Source organism: Stegastes partitus, unplaced genomic scaffold, assembly GCF_000690725.1.
Source record: "Stegastes partitus isolate 25-593 unplaced genomic scaffold, Stegastes_partitus-1.0.2 Scaffold11, whole genome shotgun sequence".
Classification (NCBI taxonomy): Eukaryota; Metazoa; Chordata; class Actinopteri; family Pomacentridae; genus Stegastes; species Stegastes partitus.
This window is the reverse complement of record NW_007577742.1, coordinates 999,667-1,019,612: the sequence shown is the minus strand read 5'-3', so window position 1 is coordinate 1,019,612 and position 19,946 is coordinate 999,667. Positions and strand designations below refer to the sequence as shown.

Genomic DNA, 19,946 nt, shown 5'->3' with positions numbered 1-19,946 from the left:
CGTCTCCGTTGCACTCGAAGCCCGGAGACAGAGACAAATGGAGCCAGTTTTCAGTCCGGCAGTTCAACTTCTGTCATAGTCTTGTAACCTAAGACAAAGACAAGGGAACTCATCTCATCTCCTTGTACCAAAACAGCCCTGAAGGACCTAATAGCAGCATGTCTCAAGCATGACAACTATGCCGCTTCCTCAACAGCACTCCCTTTTAATGCCTCATTGTCTCGTTCACCCCTCTTCTTCCCCCTGCCTTGTTTTCTCCTGATAACCCTCGTTCCTCCTCCTGCTGTCTCACCTCTATCTCAATCCCCTACTGTCACACACTCCATCATTCTATCCTGCTTTATTTGCAACCTCCCCTTCTCTCTCTATTAAGTGAAGTGCCGGAGACAAGACGCTGGCTGCTCTATACAATGACCCTTCTATTCACATTGCTGTTTACCTGTTTGCAGACAACCCTCACTCCATTTAGTGAAGAAACCCTTTACACAAGGAGGACAAAAAAAAGCACATATTCACAGAGGTTCCTTTGTTCCTATATTGTGCATACCTGAGTGTCAGTGTGTGTGCGTGTATTGTTATCACTGAATGCAAATCAGTCGATAGACTTGGAACAATATACAGTATGGAGCAAAGCACAGTTTTGAAAGGCGAATGAATGAATGTGTTTATCTTCGTTTTAGACGTAGAAGTAGTTATGAACCATATATCTGAAAGAAATATACAGTGCAGTCACAAACAACTGGTGCGGTGATATGTTCTTTATTGTTTTGGCCCTACACCAGCACAATGGATTTCGAACAGAACAACAACTGCAAGGTTGAAGTGCTGCTTTGAGGGTGCCTGGAGGTGTTTACATTTACATTGTGGGTACAAATTGTGGCCTTTTTTTTTTTAATCCATCAGGGGTATGGATCAAAGAGGCTAACACTTGTACATGCTGGACGAAAACACTCAAATTAAAGCTGAAAGTCTGCATTGCTTCACTTGAAATCCAACTGCTCTGGAGCCAAAACTATCCAAGCATTTGCAGGATGAACTATATATGCACTTAGATGAAAAAGATAAGCAAGCACATATAAATAAGATAGATTTCACAGACTTGTGCTATATATTAGTTTTGCAGGTACGGAAATAGTTATGCATACGCAAGGGGAAAATGCTGCAATTTTCCCTGTAGTACTGTACATGTAGGCATGTGTGCAGTCGTTTTTGTGTGTCCTGTAGGAGCAGATGGATGGGAAAGCCCACGCGCCGGGGTTCAGGACAAATTGGCTGCCTTTCGTCTCTGTTCCTCTTTAATTGCACTGTACTAAAACACAGGGGCTACCTACCTACCGGCCTAATACTGCAGAAGGAGATATCAACAGTGCCGTTTATCATGCAGAGTGCTGACAAAAGTGGGACAGCTAAAATTTAGTCTCTCTCCATGAATCTCACTCTCAGAATAGACACGCTACCCACATCATCAAGAGCCCTTCTGTTTAGATGTCAGCGGAGTGAGTTTTGGGGTGGAGCTTTTAGACAGAAATAGATGATTAAGTGGCACTGTGGAACTGCATTAATCGGCCGCAAATGGATGTAAACAAATACGGCGGGGAGCTGTGCAGTCAGAAAGTAGTAGGATAATGACACGTTCTCAGTTGTTTGGCTCTAAGTCAGCACATTCATTGTACTTTCAATGGAATGTTGACGATGAAGTGAAAGTGTTGGATTTCTCTCATTTTCTTACTGGTACTATTACCACTTCATACAAATAGATACAAAACAACAAACTTAATTTTAAGGGATTCATAAGGGTGTTTTTCAGGGTGTTATTTTCTTCAAGTCCCACAATTATAGGACAGTGCAGACGAACAAATGAATAGAGAAGACACGACGGGAGTTTTTTAACGGTGCTAGTGGTATGACCCTGGCGACAGTCTAAGTCCACGCAGTTGGTGAAATTCTGCACAACCATGCATGTTCTCCAAACAATGTATTCTGCTGACTTTGGTGTTCCTCTGACTTTCTTCCAGCGCTACCACATGCTTCTTTTTTTTTTTTTTTTATTCAAATATCTGAAAACCGTTTCCATGGATTGCAAGACATTTGGTGCAGACATTGATTCCCAAGAAATGAACTACAGTCTCTTTGATCATTTGACCTTTCATCAAGCAGCAATTATCAAAATAATTTATCATTAAAGTTTTAGTTTATGACCAAATATGAGAAAAAACAGTAACATTCCTGTGCTTTGGGTTTAGTGCTATATGCAAATGTCAGCATGCTAACATCTTACAATGAAGATTATGATAGATGTCATACTTTTTAAACACTACAAATCTACATCTTAATTAATACGCACTGCACATCTTTTCTTAAGCGCACCTCATGCAACATTCACCGAATGTTTTCATTATCTTGCCCCCATCAGGAGTCACAGACTTTAGTGATTTAAGAAGATATGTTAAACAAATGGCAAATACTTTTTTTTTTTTTTAACTGTACATACAAATGTTTAACTCGTTTTAAATAGAAAAAATGCTATAATTTTGACACTGTCCATCTGTAACTAAAACACTCTCAAATTAAAACTGAATGAAAGTCATCACTTAAGCAACATAGTCTTTTTTTTTTAATCTCAGTGAAGGTGACAGAGCGCAGAGGCAACATAATAAAAAACAATTTTGTTAACAGTGCCAACTGCACTGCATATTTAGCCTCACTTTAAGTGAAACTGTTTAAAATTAGTTGTATTTGAAATATTCACACAAACAGAAAAATCAGTAAAACAAGCATTATTTGTTGTGAACATGTTGGCCGAATCGCTGAAAACAGAAATACATGGTTATAATTACCATTCTGTTATGTAGCCCCAAAGCAATACAAGTAAGATGATTGATCACAGTCTAGTACATCCAGTGAGCAAAACAAATGCTAACAATAGTGAGAGTGAGTATATCAGGTATGCTTTGTTTAATTGGTTGTAATATGTTTGTCCATTCTCTGTAATTTTCTTGTTGTGTTTCCCAGGGTCGTGTCACTTTGTGTCGTTAAAGGTGCTACAGGTACAAAATGTACTAACTTGCTCTGCGTTTATGTAGCTGTTTAGAGTCAGAGAAATAGTCCCATAAAATGGTAAATGAAGTGGAAGTTAGATCTGCACAACACATAACGCAAAAGAGGAAGATGGCAAAAGTTATGGTACCATTTGTATCTTAATAATGAAATGCCTTCCTGGCTTCATTTTTCCATGTTCGACTGGAGGAAGTAAACGATGAGAATGAACTTCCGCTTGTCACAATTTTCCACACAAGTGAAAATGAAAGGATGCAAGAAATGAAACGACAGATTTAAATATTCATCAAATGCATATATATGTGTGCATTTATCAGCCTCCTCCATTTTCCTGTAACAATAACACTGATGCATTGCAGCTGCTGCAACACATGCACAAACACTATTTAGCATCTCTACCAGCACAGACATCCGACTAATAAGAAGAAAAACAATGCAGGCAAGAGAAAGAGAGACAACAAAAACAGAGATTTCTTCTGTCTGCTTCACCAGTGCCACCTGGGGCAGCAATCAACAACCCTTCCACTGTCTATTAGATCCTGCTTTCACAGCAATCAGTATCCACTAAGGCATAAGTACAAGTTCCACATTGCACATTAGTTGTGTGTGCACCTTTTTGTGTGTTTCTATTGTGCTGAGTCTCCTCCTGTCACAGACCTATTTCACACTTTCACCCCACAACATAAGGAGGATAACACATGTAGATAAGCACTTTAAAATTCATTAGGGGGGCCTCATGGGAAACCACATCCAACTGAGGATGAACAGAAAGCTCTGCAACGTGTCAGCGCACGGTGCCACTGAAAATCACCAGGCCACAGCAGCACGGGGGAGGGCTTGATGCAAATGTTTATGCAGGGTACTCGGCATGTATACAATATGAATAGTATTTGTTCTGAAGCTGACCAAGCGTTGGAAGAAAAGAAGGAAAGGGAAGAAGGGGAGTGTGGAGTAATGTAGAGGCACGCAAAATAAAGAGATGGGGGAGATAAAAATGCTGTAAGAAGGGGGTCTGGATGCAACATAGAGAGAGGTGAATATGGTGAGACAGAGAAAACAGGAAAAGAAATGTAAAAATAAAAGGTCTGATCAAAGGAACACTAAAAAGACTGCAAGGGCAGAAGGGCAGAAGGGCAAAATGAAGATGAAGGAAGCAGAGAAGAGAGCCACAAGGCAAGATCTGACTTTACCTTCAGTGGGGTTGATAGCTCCTGGTAAGCTGTCCCATGGGAGGGTCCAGGAAGGGCAAGGATGAGGAGCGAAGACTGACTCGATGCCATTTTCCTAGGGAAAGTATTCAGACGTGTACACACGTACGCGCACACACACACACACACAAATGCACATGTTACCATAGAAACACCTTTACAGCCTTGAGGTTCTGTGGCCCAAATGGTTGTAATGAAGCAACGTAAAGAGGACTGCTTTTGAACAAGTACTTTGTTGTTGCTCACGCTGATCTGAGGCTGCACCTGAGGAGAAGTCAGTCCACTTACTACGATCTCAAGAGAGAACAATCCTTGACTGGTACAGTACATTACATACTCCTTGACAATCAGTTCAATAACATACCAGAAAAAAATGAAAACATACAAGAAACGAGATAAAGAACTTCCTTTTTGTGCTTTTGACGGATAAGAGGGTGAGAACAAAAGTACATTTTCGCTTGATACCACACTAATGTTGTACTTTATTTAAGTACTTCTAGTTAGATATTTAACTGTGCAGAACTTTTAGGTTGGCTACTTTCGATGTTCACATTTAAATTCATCACTCGACACCATCTGGATGGCATCTGATCAGTCCTAAATTCATTCTGCAGCATGACAACGACCCCACAGAGCCCTTATCTCAACATTATGGGCTCAGTCTGGGATTACATGAAGAAACAGAAGCAGTTGTTGCAATTTCTCCAAGAATCTACAAACAACCTTCCTGCCAAGTATCTTAAAAACTGTGTGAAAATGTACTTTGGAGAATTTCTGCTGTTTCAAGGCAACGGTGATCCCACCAAGTATTGATTCAATTTTGTTTTTCTCTTCTGTTTAGCGTCCTCTATATGGTTGAAAAATAAAATCTATTTTATTTCTTTCTTTCAGTGTCTAAAACTTACACAAGACAATACAAAACACAGTGCTCTACTGTTTAGGTATCACAACTACAAATCTTTTGGAGCACTGCATAATTCTACAATAATTAGGTTTAAATGGGAAGAAAACAGCAATTTATTTTGCGGAAGATAGCATTCTAAAAGTGTAATGATATTCAAAAACATTGTAAATATACTTTCTGTCATTACTGCAAGACAATAAGTTAAACAAATAACTCAATATGTATTTTTATATATCCAGTGAGGGCTAAAGATCTAAAAACACGTTAAAATCTGTTAGATTTTTATGAAAACATGGCAATAATCTGAAAATTCAAGGATCAGGAAGCATTTAAAAACAAGAAAAACATGGTATGTAAAATAATGAAGAAATCAGCGATACACTTTTGACTGAGAAGCAGTAACAGTTCATACTTCAGACACAAATTGCATCTTTTCAAAGAAGGATTGATACTGATGCAGGAGCTCAAACACAGCTAAAAGCTTTTTGCAGGAGCTATTGGAAGGCCAAAGCAGAACAAGGAGTGCTGACCATAGCTGTCAAACTCTTGGCAGTACCTGACTCTTTCTAAACCCTGTCTAATCCAAAAATGAGCAAAGAGCTTGAGCATAAGCGGAGCTGAGGCAAGTCATGCAAACATCTCTGGGCTATGGAGCGCCCATGCCCTTAATCATACATAATTTTAAGCCTTAATACAATTTAAATGGGTGAGCTGCATACAAATTCCTCCCTGTCCAGCTGCCATGAACAGGGAAAGCAGCCACAGAGACCAAAAGCTTTTCTGTTTAAGACTGTAAACATGTTTATTGCTGCTGAAAAGTTTTATTTTAACGTGGAGGTCTACAGTGTTTGAGTCGTTTTCGGAGTCAGCCTCAAATGGCCATTAGATGAACTGCAGTTCTTGACACTATTGCGCAGGCTTCATCCTAAGAGATTGCTGCTTGGTTCTGACTGCCATGGACCTTCCTCCACAGTCATCTGACCTTACGTGAACATTTATGGAAGCTCCTAAAGATTTAGAAAGTCAGACATTCCTGACATCACAAGAAGGGCAGTGGAACATTGTTAAATCATGCCAAGACAACATGTTTTTTAAGGTTTTTACACAAACTTATTGAGTCCCTGCAGCTGTAAGTCACAGAATTTCTTTAGCCTTTCAGCTTGTCACTAATATCCTTGAGATAAACATCAAAATAAAAATGTATTAAATTTGATTTAAATACTGCAAAATATCTTTACTGGCCGTCTCAACTTTTAAAACCTCTCTCCATAATAAAAAACAAGATACTGAGTGATCAGAAAAATTATTACTGTGCGTTATTACTGTGATGTGAAACACTATAATATCATGCAAAAGCAAAACAAAAGAAGTTAAATAAACGTTGGGGCTGAACAGTGTGATGTTGTTTTATATACCATCTAAATATTATTAATATTTGTCTTCTGCATTTACATTAAAGCATGTGCTAAAACATAAGAAAAACCTAACAATATAACAAAATCAACACCTTTTTGACAGTGTCGAAAGCAATTCCAATCTATTCTAAGTTTCACATAGTTGTATAAGCTGTAATATTTCAAATGTGCTGTGTTACATTGTATTGCAATGTGCCTGAAGGTCATTCTTTTCTCACTGGGTGAAGGTTTGTGAGATATCTCAGTAAGAAAATCTGGACTTACTGTGAAAAGTTGAAATACATAAACAATCTATTCAGTTTAAACCCTTCTAGTTTCTACTATATAGTTCAAAATTGTATTGATTGAACTGAAAGTCTGGTCAAAAAGCACTTCAGTCATATTCTGAAGCAGCACTGAGGTGGATGTTGTCTGGAAAAAGGAATCTTGGTTGCTTAGCTAAGCTTTAGGGCCAAACGAGGACTAATTGGTTAAAGTATCCTGCCATAAAGCTCATTGGTTTCAGAGAGTAAGTTTCCACAGGAACACAGACTGCCTGTAATCCTTATTTCTGGAACACCGGCTTCGCTGTGAGCCAATTCGTCTAACAGAAAATCATAGATTTCTCTCAGTTTTTATTCAATTGATCTTGTTAAAATAGTAATCCTGTTTTCTGGATAACCTTCTACTTTTAGCGGTAGCTTTTCAGTCGCTGTGTATTTTTAGCCCTTGTTAGGAAGTGATACTGCAGGATCTTGATTTTGGCGTTGGGGCTACCCTTTTGTTTACCCATACATTTAGATCACAGGTTGTGCCTTTACAGCTCATTGCACAGGCAGTTTGACTGGCATGCATGGGTGTGTGTTAACTGAAGTGAGAAAGAGGCAGAGTTTATGAGCCATTTATATTGTGGATAGTGTAGCGAGATGAGCCCAGTGCCTCTGGTTAGCAGCAGTGAAGGATCGATTGTCACCATGTCAGACGGCAGATCTATCTGTCTCCATGTACTTGCCTTGCTGGAACACACAGAGTCATATATGAGGACGTATGCACATGCACACACACACACACACACACACACAGGGACATTGGCCAAGACAACACAACAGCTGCACTGCAGACATGATGGTGGCGACACGTAGCCATCCTTGTAATCCCTTTAGGCACACACAGAATGGTGGCCATTGTGTATGTGTGTCTGTGTGTGTGTGTGTGTGCAAACATTCCTCTCAGTTTTAATGTCTGATTTCAACCTGCCATGAAAACTGTCATTTGTGCACATCTGGGCCCAACTAAATTTCCTCCGTCAACAGGACACGCTTAAGACACATCCCATCCTGACCACCCAGCTCACTCAGCCTTATCCAAGTTCTCCAAACCCTCCTGTCCTGCCTTCTTCCTTTCCACTTTTTCAGTCAGTTAATATCACATCGTTATACACATTTAGCCAGCAGGAAATCATAGAAATATCTTCGCTGAGAGAGGAGAGCAACAAGGCCAACAGAACAGTCTGAGGGTGCAGCAGTGAGAGGTTAGTCAGGGTGGAGAGGACTGTCTCCTTTTATACAGCTGGGTCTGCTTATCTCCCTCCCCAAACCTAGTTCAAATGCTGCAGAGGTAATATCTGAGGTCTTATGGTGCTAAGAAAACTATAAATGTGTGCAACTGTGTAAGTGCCTTGCCGATGCTTCCTGAGGGAACTGCATTTTAAGAGTGTGGAGTGGATTGTGCTAGGATTGTGTGCCGTCTTGTCTCTTTACACTAAAAATTTTAGCCATTACTATAAACAACTTAGTGTGTCTATAAAACTTTGTTTTGTTTTGGACTGGATTCATTGTTTTTATTGCACCTGAAATGAGCATAAGCTGAATGTGCACTGTCTGCACTATTGCAAGTGGCAAAATGATCCACTGAGAATACTGAAATGTGCAGTTTAAAAAGCATTGAGGGCAGCAAGATACTTTTCTTACAAACAAATTGGCATTCTTTTAAGAGAGGTCACTATTTTCTGCTTTTTTTCTACTTTGTCTTGACTGTAAATATGCTGTTATAGAAAACACCTATGGCAAGGAAATACTGTAAACAGACAAGTGTCCTAAAATTCTTAAAAACCCACTTAAAATGTTAATTTTCTGACTGAAAGCAAATTAAGTTAAAGTACTGGCAGAAAGATGAAAAATTTCAACAATTAAAAAAGTCTGCCAGAAGCCAAAACATTAAGCGAGAGCCACACTCTTGAAGGCGCAATCAGCAGAAAATGGAGGCATGAAATTACAGGGATAATAGTTAACAACCAGTTGGAGCCTGCAAACCCTCTACGTGCTGTGAAGGGACACTAGGAGACAGCCCGTTAAATTTCCAGCCAGTGTACGTGTGTGCTGAAGAACAAATGTTTGGAGAACACATAGAGGCAAAACAAACTGAGGAATAAGTAAGGGAAAGTAATCATTTACTTTGAGTTTAGTGATTGTGGGCCGGGGACCGCCGACAAAAGGAATCTGTGTGGTCATCTCCTGGCCTTCCTCTTCTACAAGCAGGTTTGCTGGACTGTCCTCTGCAGATGGCTCTGAGAGGCTGGATGTGGGAACTAGGGGGTTGGACAGGAGTAGTCCACAAGCCTTGGCTGCCCGAAGCACCCCAGGTACCTCCTGAACACGAATGTACCAGCGCAGGATGTGGGAGAGCTGATGTAGAGTGCTCGCAGCGTGGGTTTGGAGGGAACACTATTAAAGGCGAACAGAGAAATAACAGAATAAAGAGGGGAAAAAAACAAGGAGATATTGATTAAGTGACTCAACTGACGTGTCATCTCCAGTGAAGCGAGATGTCAGGTTTCAACAGAATTCAGTCATCACACTGACGGATGGACACACACAAGGGGCCGGCCGGAAAAAAAAAAACATCAAAACAGAGTTGGCAGGTGGGGAGGGTAAAAAGACACAAACAAAGACATGATCAGAGAAGCTGTGTCAGTTGCATGTGAGTATGTGTGAAGACACGGGGCGAGGGACACAGACCCAAGAGAAAGAAGGGGGCACTCTGCAGTATGACAAGTGGGTGGAGTGGAAAGGATTCACTGTGGCTGCATGTGTCGCGGACAGTGATGGCCGTTAAGAGGAGACACGCTAGGCTGAGTGTGAAACTGGAAACCACTGGAGCACAGCTGACTACTAAAAGCCTCATTGTGAGAACCTCAGTTCATTCCCACAGTCAAGGAATAGCTGGAGACAGCTGAGAGGTGAAATGGAGGTTGAGACCCACTTCACTGCCTGACAATGCAGCATTCCTGATCAATAACAACATACACTTGAACTGAGCAGCTCTCAATTCTCAGCCGCAGTTACTTTAATTGTTACAACAGAATTCCTCAAAAATTGCACATAATAAATATTCGGAAAATGTTTGTGAATCTTTTTTTTTTTTTTTAAGTTAAGAGTTTTAAGGTCAGCCTAACATCTTGCCAACTCTTGATCTGTTGCAGAGAGACGTGTTCCTAAAGTAAAGTCAGTGAAATGCATTTCAACCTGCTGCATTTGAATAGAAACCCTCCCATACACTGTTATCAGACTTTGCCAGGTGGCTCTAGACCACCTTTGAGAGCAAAACCTGTGCCAAGTCTGATGCAGTGAGTCTTCTTAACTCAAGTTTCTGCCTGGATGGATCTGAAAGGAGCTGGGTGTACCGACTGCTCACCCTGACCAGAGTGTCAAAACCATACGTCATGCATAATTTGACAAGTCATCATAATAAAGGTATTAAAAAAAAAAACAAAAAAAAAACAGTAAATACATGTAATGGGGGCTCTGTCGCCTGAATGGCAACATCTAAATGCTGACATCAGACGTAAGGCACATGTGCTTTTGTTTATATGGGAGACAAAGCCTTGGATGACTATGCTTGATTGTTTGCTAAAAGAATATCTTTTAAAGAAAGCTTGTTGAAAACATAAGGTTTAAACAGGAAACATTGGCATTTATGTTAAAATGAAATGAGCATTTGATGTGTTTTCATGAATCAAAATTAGGTAATAACTTACAGCATAATATAAATGAGGTCATTAGCCACAAGGGTTCGTTGCTGAACACACTCAAACACAGCTCATATGTCATCAAGTCCACGGGCCTTACCAGATACTGATAAATGCAGGGCAGGAGCACCACGTCAGTCAGAGTGAAGTACAATCCCTCAGCAAACACATGCTCCAGTGGAGGCAAATCTGTTGTCTTCACTTTCCTGATCTCAGAGTTCTCTCTGGTGGTTAAAGCTGGAACTGAATCCACAGACAGTTTGGACAAAGCTGCTCTAAGCTCAAGTCCGTCACAGACTCGAGGTGACTGTCCAGACTCGGAGTCCAGGTTCCCTTGGCCTTCGGTGGACTCGTTCTTTTCATTCTGTCTCTGCTCCTGGAGTTTCTGTCTGCGTATCTTGTCATCGTTGTGGACTTTGACAGGCTCCGCTAGCCTTCTCTCAAGGGTGAGAATGGAGAGAGGCAGCTGCTGATATTGATTGGTGGGATTTCGGAGGTGCTCCTCAACAGCAGAAGGGATGCCAATTTCACACAGTCTGGTCCACTTACTCACCTGAAAGTGAGAAAAGACACCATGTTTGAGGTCAAATACAGCACTGTCTAAAAGTGCAAAACTGAAAGACACTGCTGAACACCTTATTGTGTGATAGGTTATAAGGACACTGGTCTAGATGTTATCCTGCAAAGAAGGTTACCATGGTTGACTTAAAAATTTCATAAGTCAACTGCAACCCACAGACTTTAAGCCCAATCAGTTCCAAATATTCTCCTTTAGTTCATGGTAAATAACAACATTAAACAAAGTCGTGAGGTAGGTCAGTTTCATTAGCTCAACTGAATCTTTAATGGTATTAATCCATTTTAATGTCATCATTGGAAAATGTATATTTCATGGATGCTGAACTGCATGCTTGTCTGCAGGCATATATTATGTCCAAGTTTATTGAAAATCAGTATGTATGCAATCTGTATGCACAGCACTGATGCTGGCGTGATAGTGAGATCAACTGTGACCTTAACAACAGCCAGAGGTTAAAATGCACAGAACTTCCAATATACACTGAACAACCTCAAACTTGTAATGTCTTCACCTTACTATGTTAAGCGCTATGAGATGACATATGTTGTGAATTGCGCTATATAAATAAAATTAAAATGAATTAAACAAAAATATAAACTCAGCCACCAAATGGTTTTCTTTTCTGACTTGGAAAATAAAAGCTAAAGTTTAATTGTTATTGTAATCGATAGAAAAGGATTAAATTTAGCCAAAAGAGCATTAAATCTTTTGAAACTCTTCAAAGGTGAAAAAATGTCAACCCTTGCATTAATCCACACTCTAGTCAGTTGTAGCTTTAAAGGACAGTGATTAGACAGAGTGACCAGTACACAAACATTCCTTTGACCAGTGACTATAAAATGCCACCTTAACATGCAGCTTTATCTAAATGACACAATGCCACAGATGACAAGAGAAAGACGAGAACTGGCTGTTGGTTGCTGGATGCGGTCCCGTCAGTTAGAGCTGTGGCCAGGCACATGAATGTGGACAACCAGTTGTTGTCTAAGGCATATATTCAGACAGTATAGTACAACACACAATCTGCCATATTTTTGTTTGAATGGACGTGTCTGAAAACTTGATCCCCTAAAATTTAAAATGTGTGGAGGTAAAGCCTTTGATTTTCTCTTCAGCTTCTCTCTTAATCCCCTTGTGTGATGTCGTCCCTTTAACCAGTTTTTAACCAGCTATCCATTCTGGACATTTCCATTTTTTACGGTGTGTATTTACATGTGTTTGCATGCACTTTTTTATTTATTATTTTGTTTATACCTGTGTTTGCCCTGTCCTGCCTGATAGTGTACCTGTATTTTATGTTCTACCTGTCAAAGCAATTGGTGAATTGTTGTTCTTAAAGGTGCAATACAAATAAAGTTATTATTATATTATTATAAAATGCTCATCAACAGCACCAAAACTTTCAGGTGCAGTGGGACGACATTCCACAAGCAGCATCAACAACCTCATTAACATCATTGCTGACTTGTGATTTGTGATCTATGACCCCACTCTCAATGTGCCTGTTATTATTTCCAACATAGTGCGTACTTGTTTGTTTCATGATATCTGTTGTAGAAATGCAGCGTGCTGGAATAACAAATACTTATTACCCAGTATTTAAAAGAATGGCTACGATCTATCCCTTTGTTGAGTATAGTTATTCTTGATACAGTTGCTGCTAAAGTTGTGAAACTTTTAATTTATGATCTCCAAGTACCTTGCAAGTAAGTAAAGTAGTCACTCCAACTCCAGCTCTTTCTCTTTCTATTCTGTATTCTTGTCATTTCTTTCCCTGCTTTCCACTTACCTCAGCACAGGCCTTCAGACACGTCTTCTTGAAGCCCAGCAGTGCCAATACATCATTTCTGGAAGGGTCGGTCTCAATGGTTTTGTTGATGATATGTCTCAGAACCACTGCGAGTCCTGCCCTGCAGAGACTTCTGGTCTCATCCAGAACAGCAGGGAGACGGCAGCCGTGCACCAGCGGGGGCAGACCCTCTGGCTGGATGTCAGACACATCCAGAGACACCGGTAGCTGACTGCTCAGTGACTTCGAGCTGTTAGGCTTGCTGGAGACCAGGAAAACTTTGAAAGACTTGCACTCGCAGTAGGACAAAAGGAACAGGACGATGGAGGTGTGCAGGGGAAGACGAGGTTCCTCATTTTGGGAGCAAACTTCTAAATAGAGCGATGGTTGCTGCTGCTTTACCTCAAGGGCTGTCATTGTAAATAGTGTCGCTGCTGAAAGAGATGTTAAATAGTTAGCTTTGGGGAATGCGTTGGTGTGCCCAGCTAGGCTTACGTAGTTGAAATTTATTAAATGACATTTAGAGATACTTACAACAGAGGTCCGAACATATGTATTGGCTACTACAATAAAACCACGTTGTTATGGTACCACACGGTCACTGCGCTCCTGCTTCTTCTCTCCCCCATGCTACTGTTAGCATAGCTCCACAGCGCCCTCAGCTGTCGACTTATTAATACTTATTAAAATTGCGTAATATGTTAAAAGTGTCCCGTCCGTATAGAGATGCCAGCAGCATACACGGTACTTGTAGTTCAATGTTAAATGCAGATTAAGACAGACATACATTATTCCTTGGTTAAAAAACAAAAAATCAAAACGTTGTCCTTATAAGGTTCCGACCGTGTACATTCCGGACACATTTGACGGTTGCACAGGTTGAGAAACGAAGGAAGCGCCACCCGGGCTTGCTTGCTGCTTTTGTAGGAAGTGTTGCCCAACCGTCACCAGAACGAAAATACCGGGTTACGGCACAGACTTTCACCAGAAGCAGAGTGTGAGGTAACGTAGTTCTCCGAAAAAAATATTGTCTGTAAATTTATCTGCATAACTGCCAGCAGAGAGGAAGGATATCTTTAGCCAGTGTGCCGCTATCAAAGCACTAGTCACGTTACACAGTCACCGACTGTACTCATCGTTAACGTCCGTGTTTCTTTATCTTAAACCCAACGAACGAATGCGGAGAAATTGAGACACTTGGGGCTCAAGCCAGGGGAGAAGGCTATCTCCGAAAATCCTGCCTTGAAATACGAAAATAATGTAAAATATCCACGGAGAAGTGAACATTACAGGACAGTACATGGATGTAAATGAACTATCACATCACAGTGAACACTTTAATCAAGAGTCCTGGTTCAAGTATATTTTCTATTTTTCCTTTCAGACGTCATTCTTTGGCCCATTTCTCTCCTGTCATTCTTTTGGTGTCCATATTATGTCATCTTTTGTAAACACAGTGCCCTACTATAAAGACAATCATTGTATGAGAAGCAAACCGTGGCCATGTTTAAACAGAGGAGAAACTACTGAATATTTAAATCTTTCTAAAAGTTTCATGTAGAGGAGACAACTTTATTTATCATTAATGCTAAGAGCCAAAGAAACAGCTAAATCTAAAGGTCACGATGAACCCAAGACTGTTTCAAGTTACCTAACTGACTCCAGGAGGTTGCACATGCAAGAATCCATTTGTTTACACGGTTAAACAGCATTTTATTGATTGTGACAAAGATGTTTTGTTTTTGTAAAGAGTTTCATTATCATAATACCTGAAGATCTCAATAAAGTCAAATATGAGCGCACATTAACAAAAAACTCTATACCGCTACTGCACGCTTTTTGTTTGTTTGGTTCATTGTTTTGATTGTATTTGGTAACTCATTTACTATTTTCACCAAACTTGTCTTGGACTGAATTTAGCAGTGGTATTTCACAATGTAACTTCTAACTGAGGCCTGAAAAACTGATAACATTATGTTGTGATTCTCAAATCAAGCTATGGCTGGACCTGTCAGTTTGGAGTTGGATCCCATCTTTCTAAAGGGATTGAGTTATTTGCACTCCAAGAGTAAAGACTCAGCTGAGAAACTCAAAGCTCTACTTGATGAGTCCCTTGCAAGAGGAAGTGACTCATCCTACCGTTCATTACAAAAGGTGAGAATATATATATGCTGATACAGTCTTTTTTTTGTATACATTGTGATTTTTATGACTAAATACTAATATGCTTTGTGGCAACAATGTTTCCTCAGGATATAGAGGTGTCAAAGGGATCTGTGTCAAAACTGAGCTTAAGTAAACAAGACTCCAAGTCCTCCTCAAGTTCATCATCCTCCAGCAGCAGCAGTGGAAGTAGCAAATCCAGCTCGGAGAAGAGCAAGAAAGAAGCAGAGAAGAGGCCCTCTGAGAAGGTACTGGAGGCATTTATAGTCACTATGATAAGAATAATTTATTTTCACAATGTGGCTTTGGCAGCGTTGTGTCCTTTCACACACAGAAGAGTTCACACATGATTCAGAGCTGTTTTAGAGTTGCAATTTAGATTGAGGGGGACTAAAGAGTTGACTAGAAGAAGTAAGTAAGACTGAGACTGAAAAGTGATTTTAAAGGTTGTTAGTTTGCCAAAATCAACACTCAATAGCAATCAACGTGGAAGACCTAGGAGCACAGGTGGATGGCCAGAAAATCATTTGCATGTTGCGAAACAGACCCTTTGTGACTGCACAGCAAGTCTAGATTGCTTTTCAGGATATGAGTGTAAACATTTCCTCAACAGGAAGGAGGAAAGCATGAAAAAAAAAAACAGCTCATGACCGAAGCACACCATTCCATCAGTAAAACATTTTGCTGCTCCAGTTATGCCATTATAGATAATTTTACTGTTAGTGGAAGCAAAACAATGACAGCAGTGGTGTACAGGTGCATTCTGTGTGATCAGATTCAGCAAAATACATCAAAAGATAATGGAATGGCATTTTATCAGTCAGCAGGATCATGATGATGGTAAACATACAGCCAAAGCGCTCAAAGAGCTTTTGAGGGTGAAGAGGTAGAGTATCCTTGACTGGCTGATTCAAACACTTGATCACAGTCCAATTAAGCCACAGTAAACTTGCTACAGACCAAAATAGAGGTAGAGAGACCCCACAACAAGCAAGAGGTGGAAGTCACGGCAGTAAAGACCTGGAAAGATACAAAGCATCTGGTGATATCTATGGCTCTAAGACCTCAGGCAGTGTTTGACTGTAAAGGATTTTCCTCAAAATATTCAATATAATGATTTAGTTTGACTTTGCCTGTGTCTGCCAATTACTTCTGGACCCCTAAACTTTGGACGCTGGGCGTTAAAAGAGTTATATCCACCACAGAGGTTTTTGTATTGATTTCAACTTATTCAAATTAAAACAGAGACTTGGCACTTTAATGCAGTATCCAATATTTTATTGCACATTAGCACATTCATTGTGCTACAGGCCAAACCTTTTAGTTAAATTGTATTGGGGAAAACTGGAAGCTCACAAATTAATTCAGGACTACAACAAGCAAGTAACTGTCTTTGAGGTTACCCTAAATATTTCTTTTGTTATTAATGTCCAGCTGGCTGCCTGTGAGAACATGTTTGCTTTTGAAGTAGTACGATATAAATTGTGAAACTCATGATCACATTTACATGATTGTATGTAACATATACGTATACATCTCTCAGTTTAAAATTACGGTAATGCTTACATTTTGAAATTAAATAGTTTTTTTTAGACCAAGAACACTATATTGTAAAGCTGTACTCTCCAGCCAGACAGACTAAGCAGATTAATGCAGTTGATGTCCGTGGTGATTACACCATGGGGAAATTAGAGTCCAGAGATTATTCCATGTAGGACTACAAGCATTAACAAAAGAAAATAAAATTTGAATGTGTTGTTAGGTGCTGATGCCTTTGTACAAACTGACCTCATTCTGTCTTCCTGAAAAACAGGTCCGGGTTGACTTGGGTGAGGTGGACCCTCCGAAAAAGCCACGTTTGGAGAAACAGGAGAATCGTTCTTCTCCAATTACTGTTCAGACAAGCAAAGACCTCCTGCCAAACATAAATGATGATGAGACTAATGCCGATGACTTTGCCATGGAAATGGGCCTGGCTTGTGTGGTTTGCAGGTACATGTTAATTATTCGTATGTTAAGTTAATCTAATTGTTCTGTAATGCATAAGCTTCAGGATATTCGTACATATTCCATGCTATTCAGTCTTCTGGTTTATACAGTTAAACTTGGTAATTTACCTATTATGCGTTCTATTCATATGTTCACTTCCTTGTTGTGTTTTTAATTAAGACAAATGACAGTGACCATGGGAAACCAGTTGGTAGAGTGCCAGGAGTGCCATAATTTGTACCACCAGGACTGTCACAAGCCTCAGGTGACAGACAAAGAAGTAAATGACCCACGGCTTGTCTGGTATTGTGCCCGCTGCACCAGGCAAATGAAACGTATGGTGAGGAAAATAAATAATCTTTCAATATTCCAATATTGTAGTTACTTGCAGAACATCTACATTGTCTTAAGTGACTGATCCATAGTGATGGTCATTGGTCACGGTGTTGTTGTTGTTGTTACTGTTTTTTTTTGTTTTTGTTTTGTTTTTTATAAAACTGTTTTTCTTTGTCCGCAAGGCCCAGAAACCTCCACAGAAGCCGTCGCCTGCATCGGTATCATCTGCACCTGTTGTTAAAGACACGCTGGTGAAAAAGACGGAGCTTAAACCCAAAACTGACACAACCAGCACCTTCCAAGCATTCAAAAGAACAGAAGTGAAGGTATGTGTTATGGCTGGGAAATTTAGTTGAGAATGTGAACAGTTAACGTTTTTGCCCGTTTTTTGACTAATGCACAGTCATCTGTTGTGTTTCATATGTACTCCTGCATCACCCCCAACCCAAACAAAACCTATGATTGTACACCTTTAATTTATGATTAGTGGGAAATAAGAGAACAATAATTGCTGTCAGTGTGCAAAACTACTGTAAAAGGCAATCTGCATTAATCCCTGCAGAAGAGCATGAGCAGAAAGTATACGTTTATTTTCAAAGATCAGAACCCTGACTTGCTACTGAGAAAGTGTTCCATTGTAGTGTTATTCCTCCAGAGGAAACACATATGAAACTTTTCAGAGGACCTATACTTTGAGTTCACCATAGAGTTATTCTGACGGCAGACATGTTGCTTTGCAGCGACAGATTGTTGTTAATACTTTTTGCACTGGGAGTGAGAGTTTTGTTCGCCTGCTGTGTAATTATTGCATAAGTAAGGAGGTGAAGGCACTGTCTAATTTGTGGGTAACATGGCTGAATAATGACTGTTGCAACATGTAACATGGCTTGTAAGAAACCAGAGCTAGAAGTTATTTCCTGCTTATAAGTCAGATTACCTTTAACAGTGAGGTCTCTGATAAGAGGAACTTTGAATCCGAAACTGTGAGCAAAGCTCTTAAGTGATGCCGGTAAATGTATCTTACATTTCTAGGTCTTTTTCATTTTACAGAATCTTTTCACACACTAAATTGCCATCTAACTTCACTAATACCTGTGCAGACATAATTTGATTGAAAGCAGAAAGGTTGAGCCGCCGTAGTAATTTTAGGTATTGCAAGTAGAGTGGAGGTGAGTACACTTTAATATAACACCAATAAATCAGGTAATGCACTGAACATTTCATGTGATATCCACCACAGATGGATTGTCCCTCCTGAAGTGATAAATAAGCTTCAGTTAATAACAAAATGTACCTTGTTTACCTTATCTTTGAAATGCCTGCAGAGTAATACCCTGATCTTGAGAAAGGCACACCAGAAACTCCCAACTTGTAAAGTGTTTGGTACAATTTTTTTCATAGGCCTCATTAAATATATTGCAATAATAAAAACTACAATTGTTTTTGTTGATGTTTGCCATCAGAAATATTGGTGTCTTGCTAAGGTCTCAATTTTAAAACATTAAAAGCCATTATTGCGGTTATTACTGTAGTATAACAACAACATTTAGCATCTGTCGAATTTGTGTCGCGCTCCAATAATTGTGGTGCTGTTTTCCATTTCATGCAGCCACCTACCACATCAGCCAATCCCACCGGCAGCGGCTCCTCCTCCTCAGGCAGCGGGCTTACAGGCTGGGCTGCATTTGGCGCCAAAACAAGCCCATCTCTTCCTGCAAGCTCCAAACTGGGTTCCTCAGGCCCAAGTGGGAGCAGCAAGACTTTGACAACTCCTTCCAGTCAGAAACCTGTCGGGTTGTCTGGGCTAGCTGGAGCCAAATCAGGACTTGGGGGCGCAAAGATAGCTGGCAGCAACAATGGAAATGGCTCCAGCCAGGTAAATCTGAAACCTCCTCCTCCTCTGACTCTGGGTAAGCAGCCGCTAAACCGTTCATCAAGCAGTGAAGGCCAAGGGAAAGGCTCTGCTTCGTCAGGGGCCGGATCCCCCGGCAGCTCCCAGACAAGCGCTGGAGGGAATGGAGGCAATAACGGAGGAGGTAACGGGAACAATGGTAATGGGTCAAAGGCAGCAGCAGGGGACAAAGCACCGACGTCTCAAGAGTCCCAGCTTAACGCCATGAAACGGTTACAACTTGTGAAGAAGAAAGCAGCGCAGAAGAAACTAAAGAAATGAGTAGAGGTAGAGAGGATCGAGTAAGAGGAGGACGTGTGAGGGAGTAGAAAATAAACGCTCGATGTGGATGTAGTGCCAGAGCATCATGTTTGTATTTCAAGAGCGTCTGTACATGGAGCAACACCATCCAGTCAAATACTTGAATTTTACTTTGTGTAAATGCTGCTGGACTCTGTGTGCCTCGTTCTGTCCTAACAAATCTAACCAGTGAAAGAAGTGTCACTTTTTATCAACAAATGTCATTAAATATCCTCTTCTTACAAACTGGCGATTTCAGTGACTTGTAGCAAGTAGTGTGTCTTAAATCTGAACCGTCTGCACAAAGA

General features: G+C 40.3%; 2 protein-coding genes across 2 annotated transcripts in view; one reads left to right on the top strand and one right to left on the bottom strand.

Moving 5' to 3' along the window:
• Positions 1 to 13,569, bottom strand: part of gstcd (glutathione S-transferase, C-terminal domain containing) — a 50,019-nt gene extending 36,450 nt beyond the window's left edge. Inside the window, exons 1-5 of the mRNA XM_008287187.1 lie at positions 13,494 to 13,569; positions 12,960 to 13,390; positions 10,691 to 11,143; positions 9,017 to 9,286; positions 4,248 to 4,341 (exon numbers count right to left, since the gene is read on the bottom strand). Coding sequence (XP_008285409.1) covers positions 4,248 to 4,341; positions 9,017 to 9,286; positions 10,691 to 11,143; positions 12,960 to 13,376 — 1,234 coding nt within the window. The 5' untranslated portion in view covers positions 13,377 to 13,390; positions 13,494 to 13,569. The remainder of the gene's footprint in view (positions 1 to 4,247; positions 4,342 to 9,016; positions 9,287 to 10,690; positions 11,144 to 12,959; positions 13,391 to 13,493) is intronic.
• Positions 13,570 to 13,865: 296 nt separating this feature from the next.
• On the top strand, positions 13,866 to 19,884 carry ints12 (integrator complex subunit 12). The gene is made up of 7 exons (XM_008287176.1): positions 13,866 to 13,961; positions 14,956 to 15,113; positions 15,212 to 15,370; positions 16,936 to 17,114; positions 17,292 to 17,451; positions 17,630 to 17,773; positions 19,057 to 19,884. The coding sequence occupies exons 2-7, from the start codon at positions 14,958 to 14,960 to the stop codon at positions 19,618 to 19,620; spliced, it is 1,362 nt and encodes a 453-aa protein (XP_008285398.1). The 5' UTR covers positions 13,866 to 13,961; positions 14,956 to 14,957; the 3' UTR covers positions 19,621 to 19,884.
• The last annotated feature ends 62 nt before the right edge of the window (positions 19,885 to 19,946 follow it).

Excerpts from the sequence above, each read along its gene's own strand:
- ints12 (XM_008287176.1), top strand. The coding sequence starts at position 14,958 with ATGGCTGGACCTGTCAGTTTGGAGTTGGATCCCATCTTTCTAAAGGGA. Across the intron at positions 15,371-16,935 it reads AGAAGAGGCCCTCTGAGAAG|GTCCGGGTTGACTTGGGTGA; the intron begins GTACTGGAGGCA and ends CCTGAAAAACAG. Across the intron at positions 17,115-17,291 it reads CTGGCTTGTGTGGTTTGCAG|ACAAATGACAGTGACCATGG; the intron begins GTACATGTTAAT and ends TTTTTAATTAAG.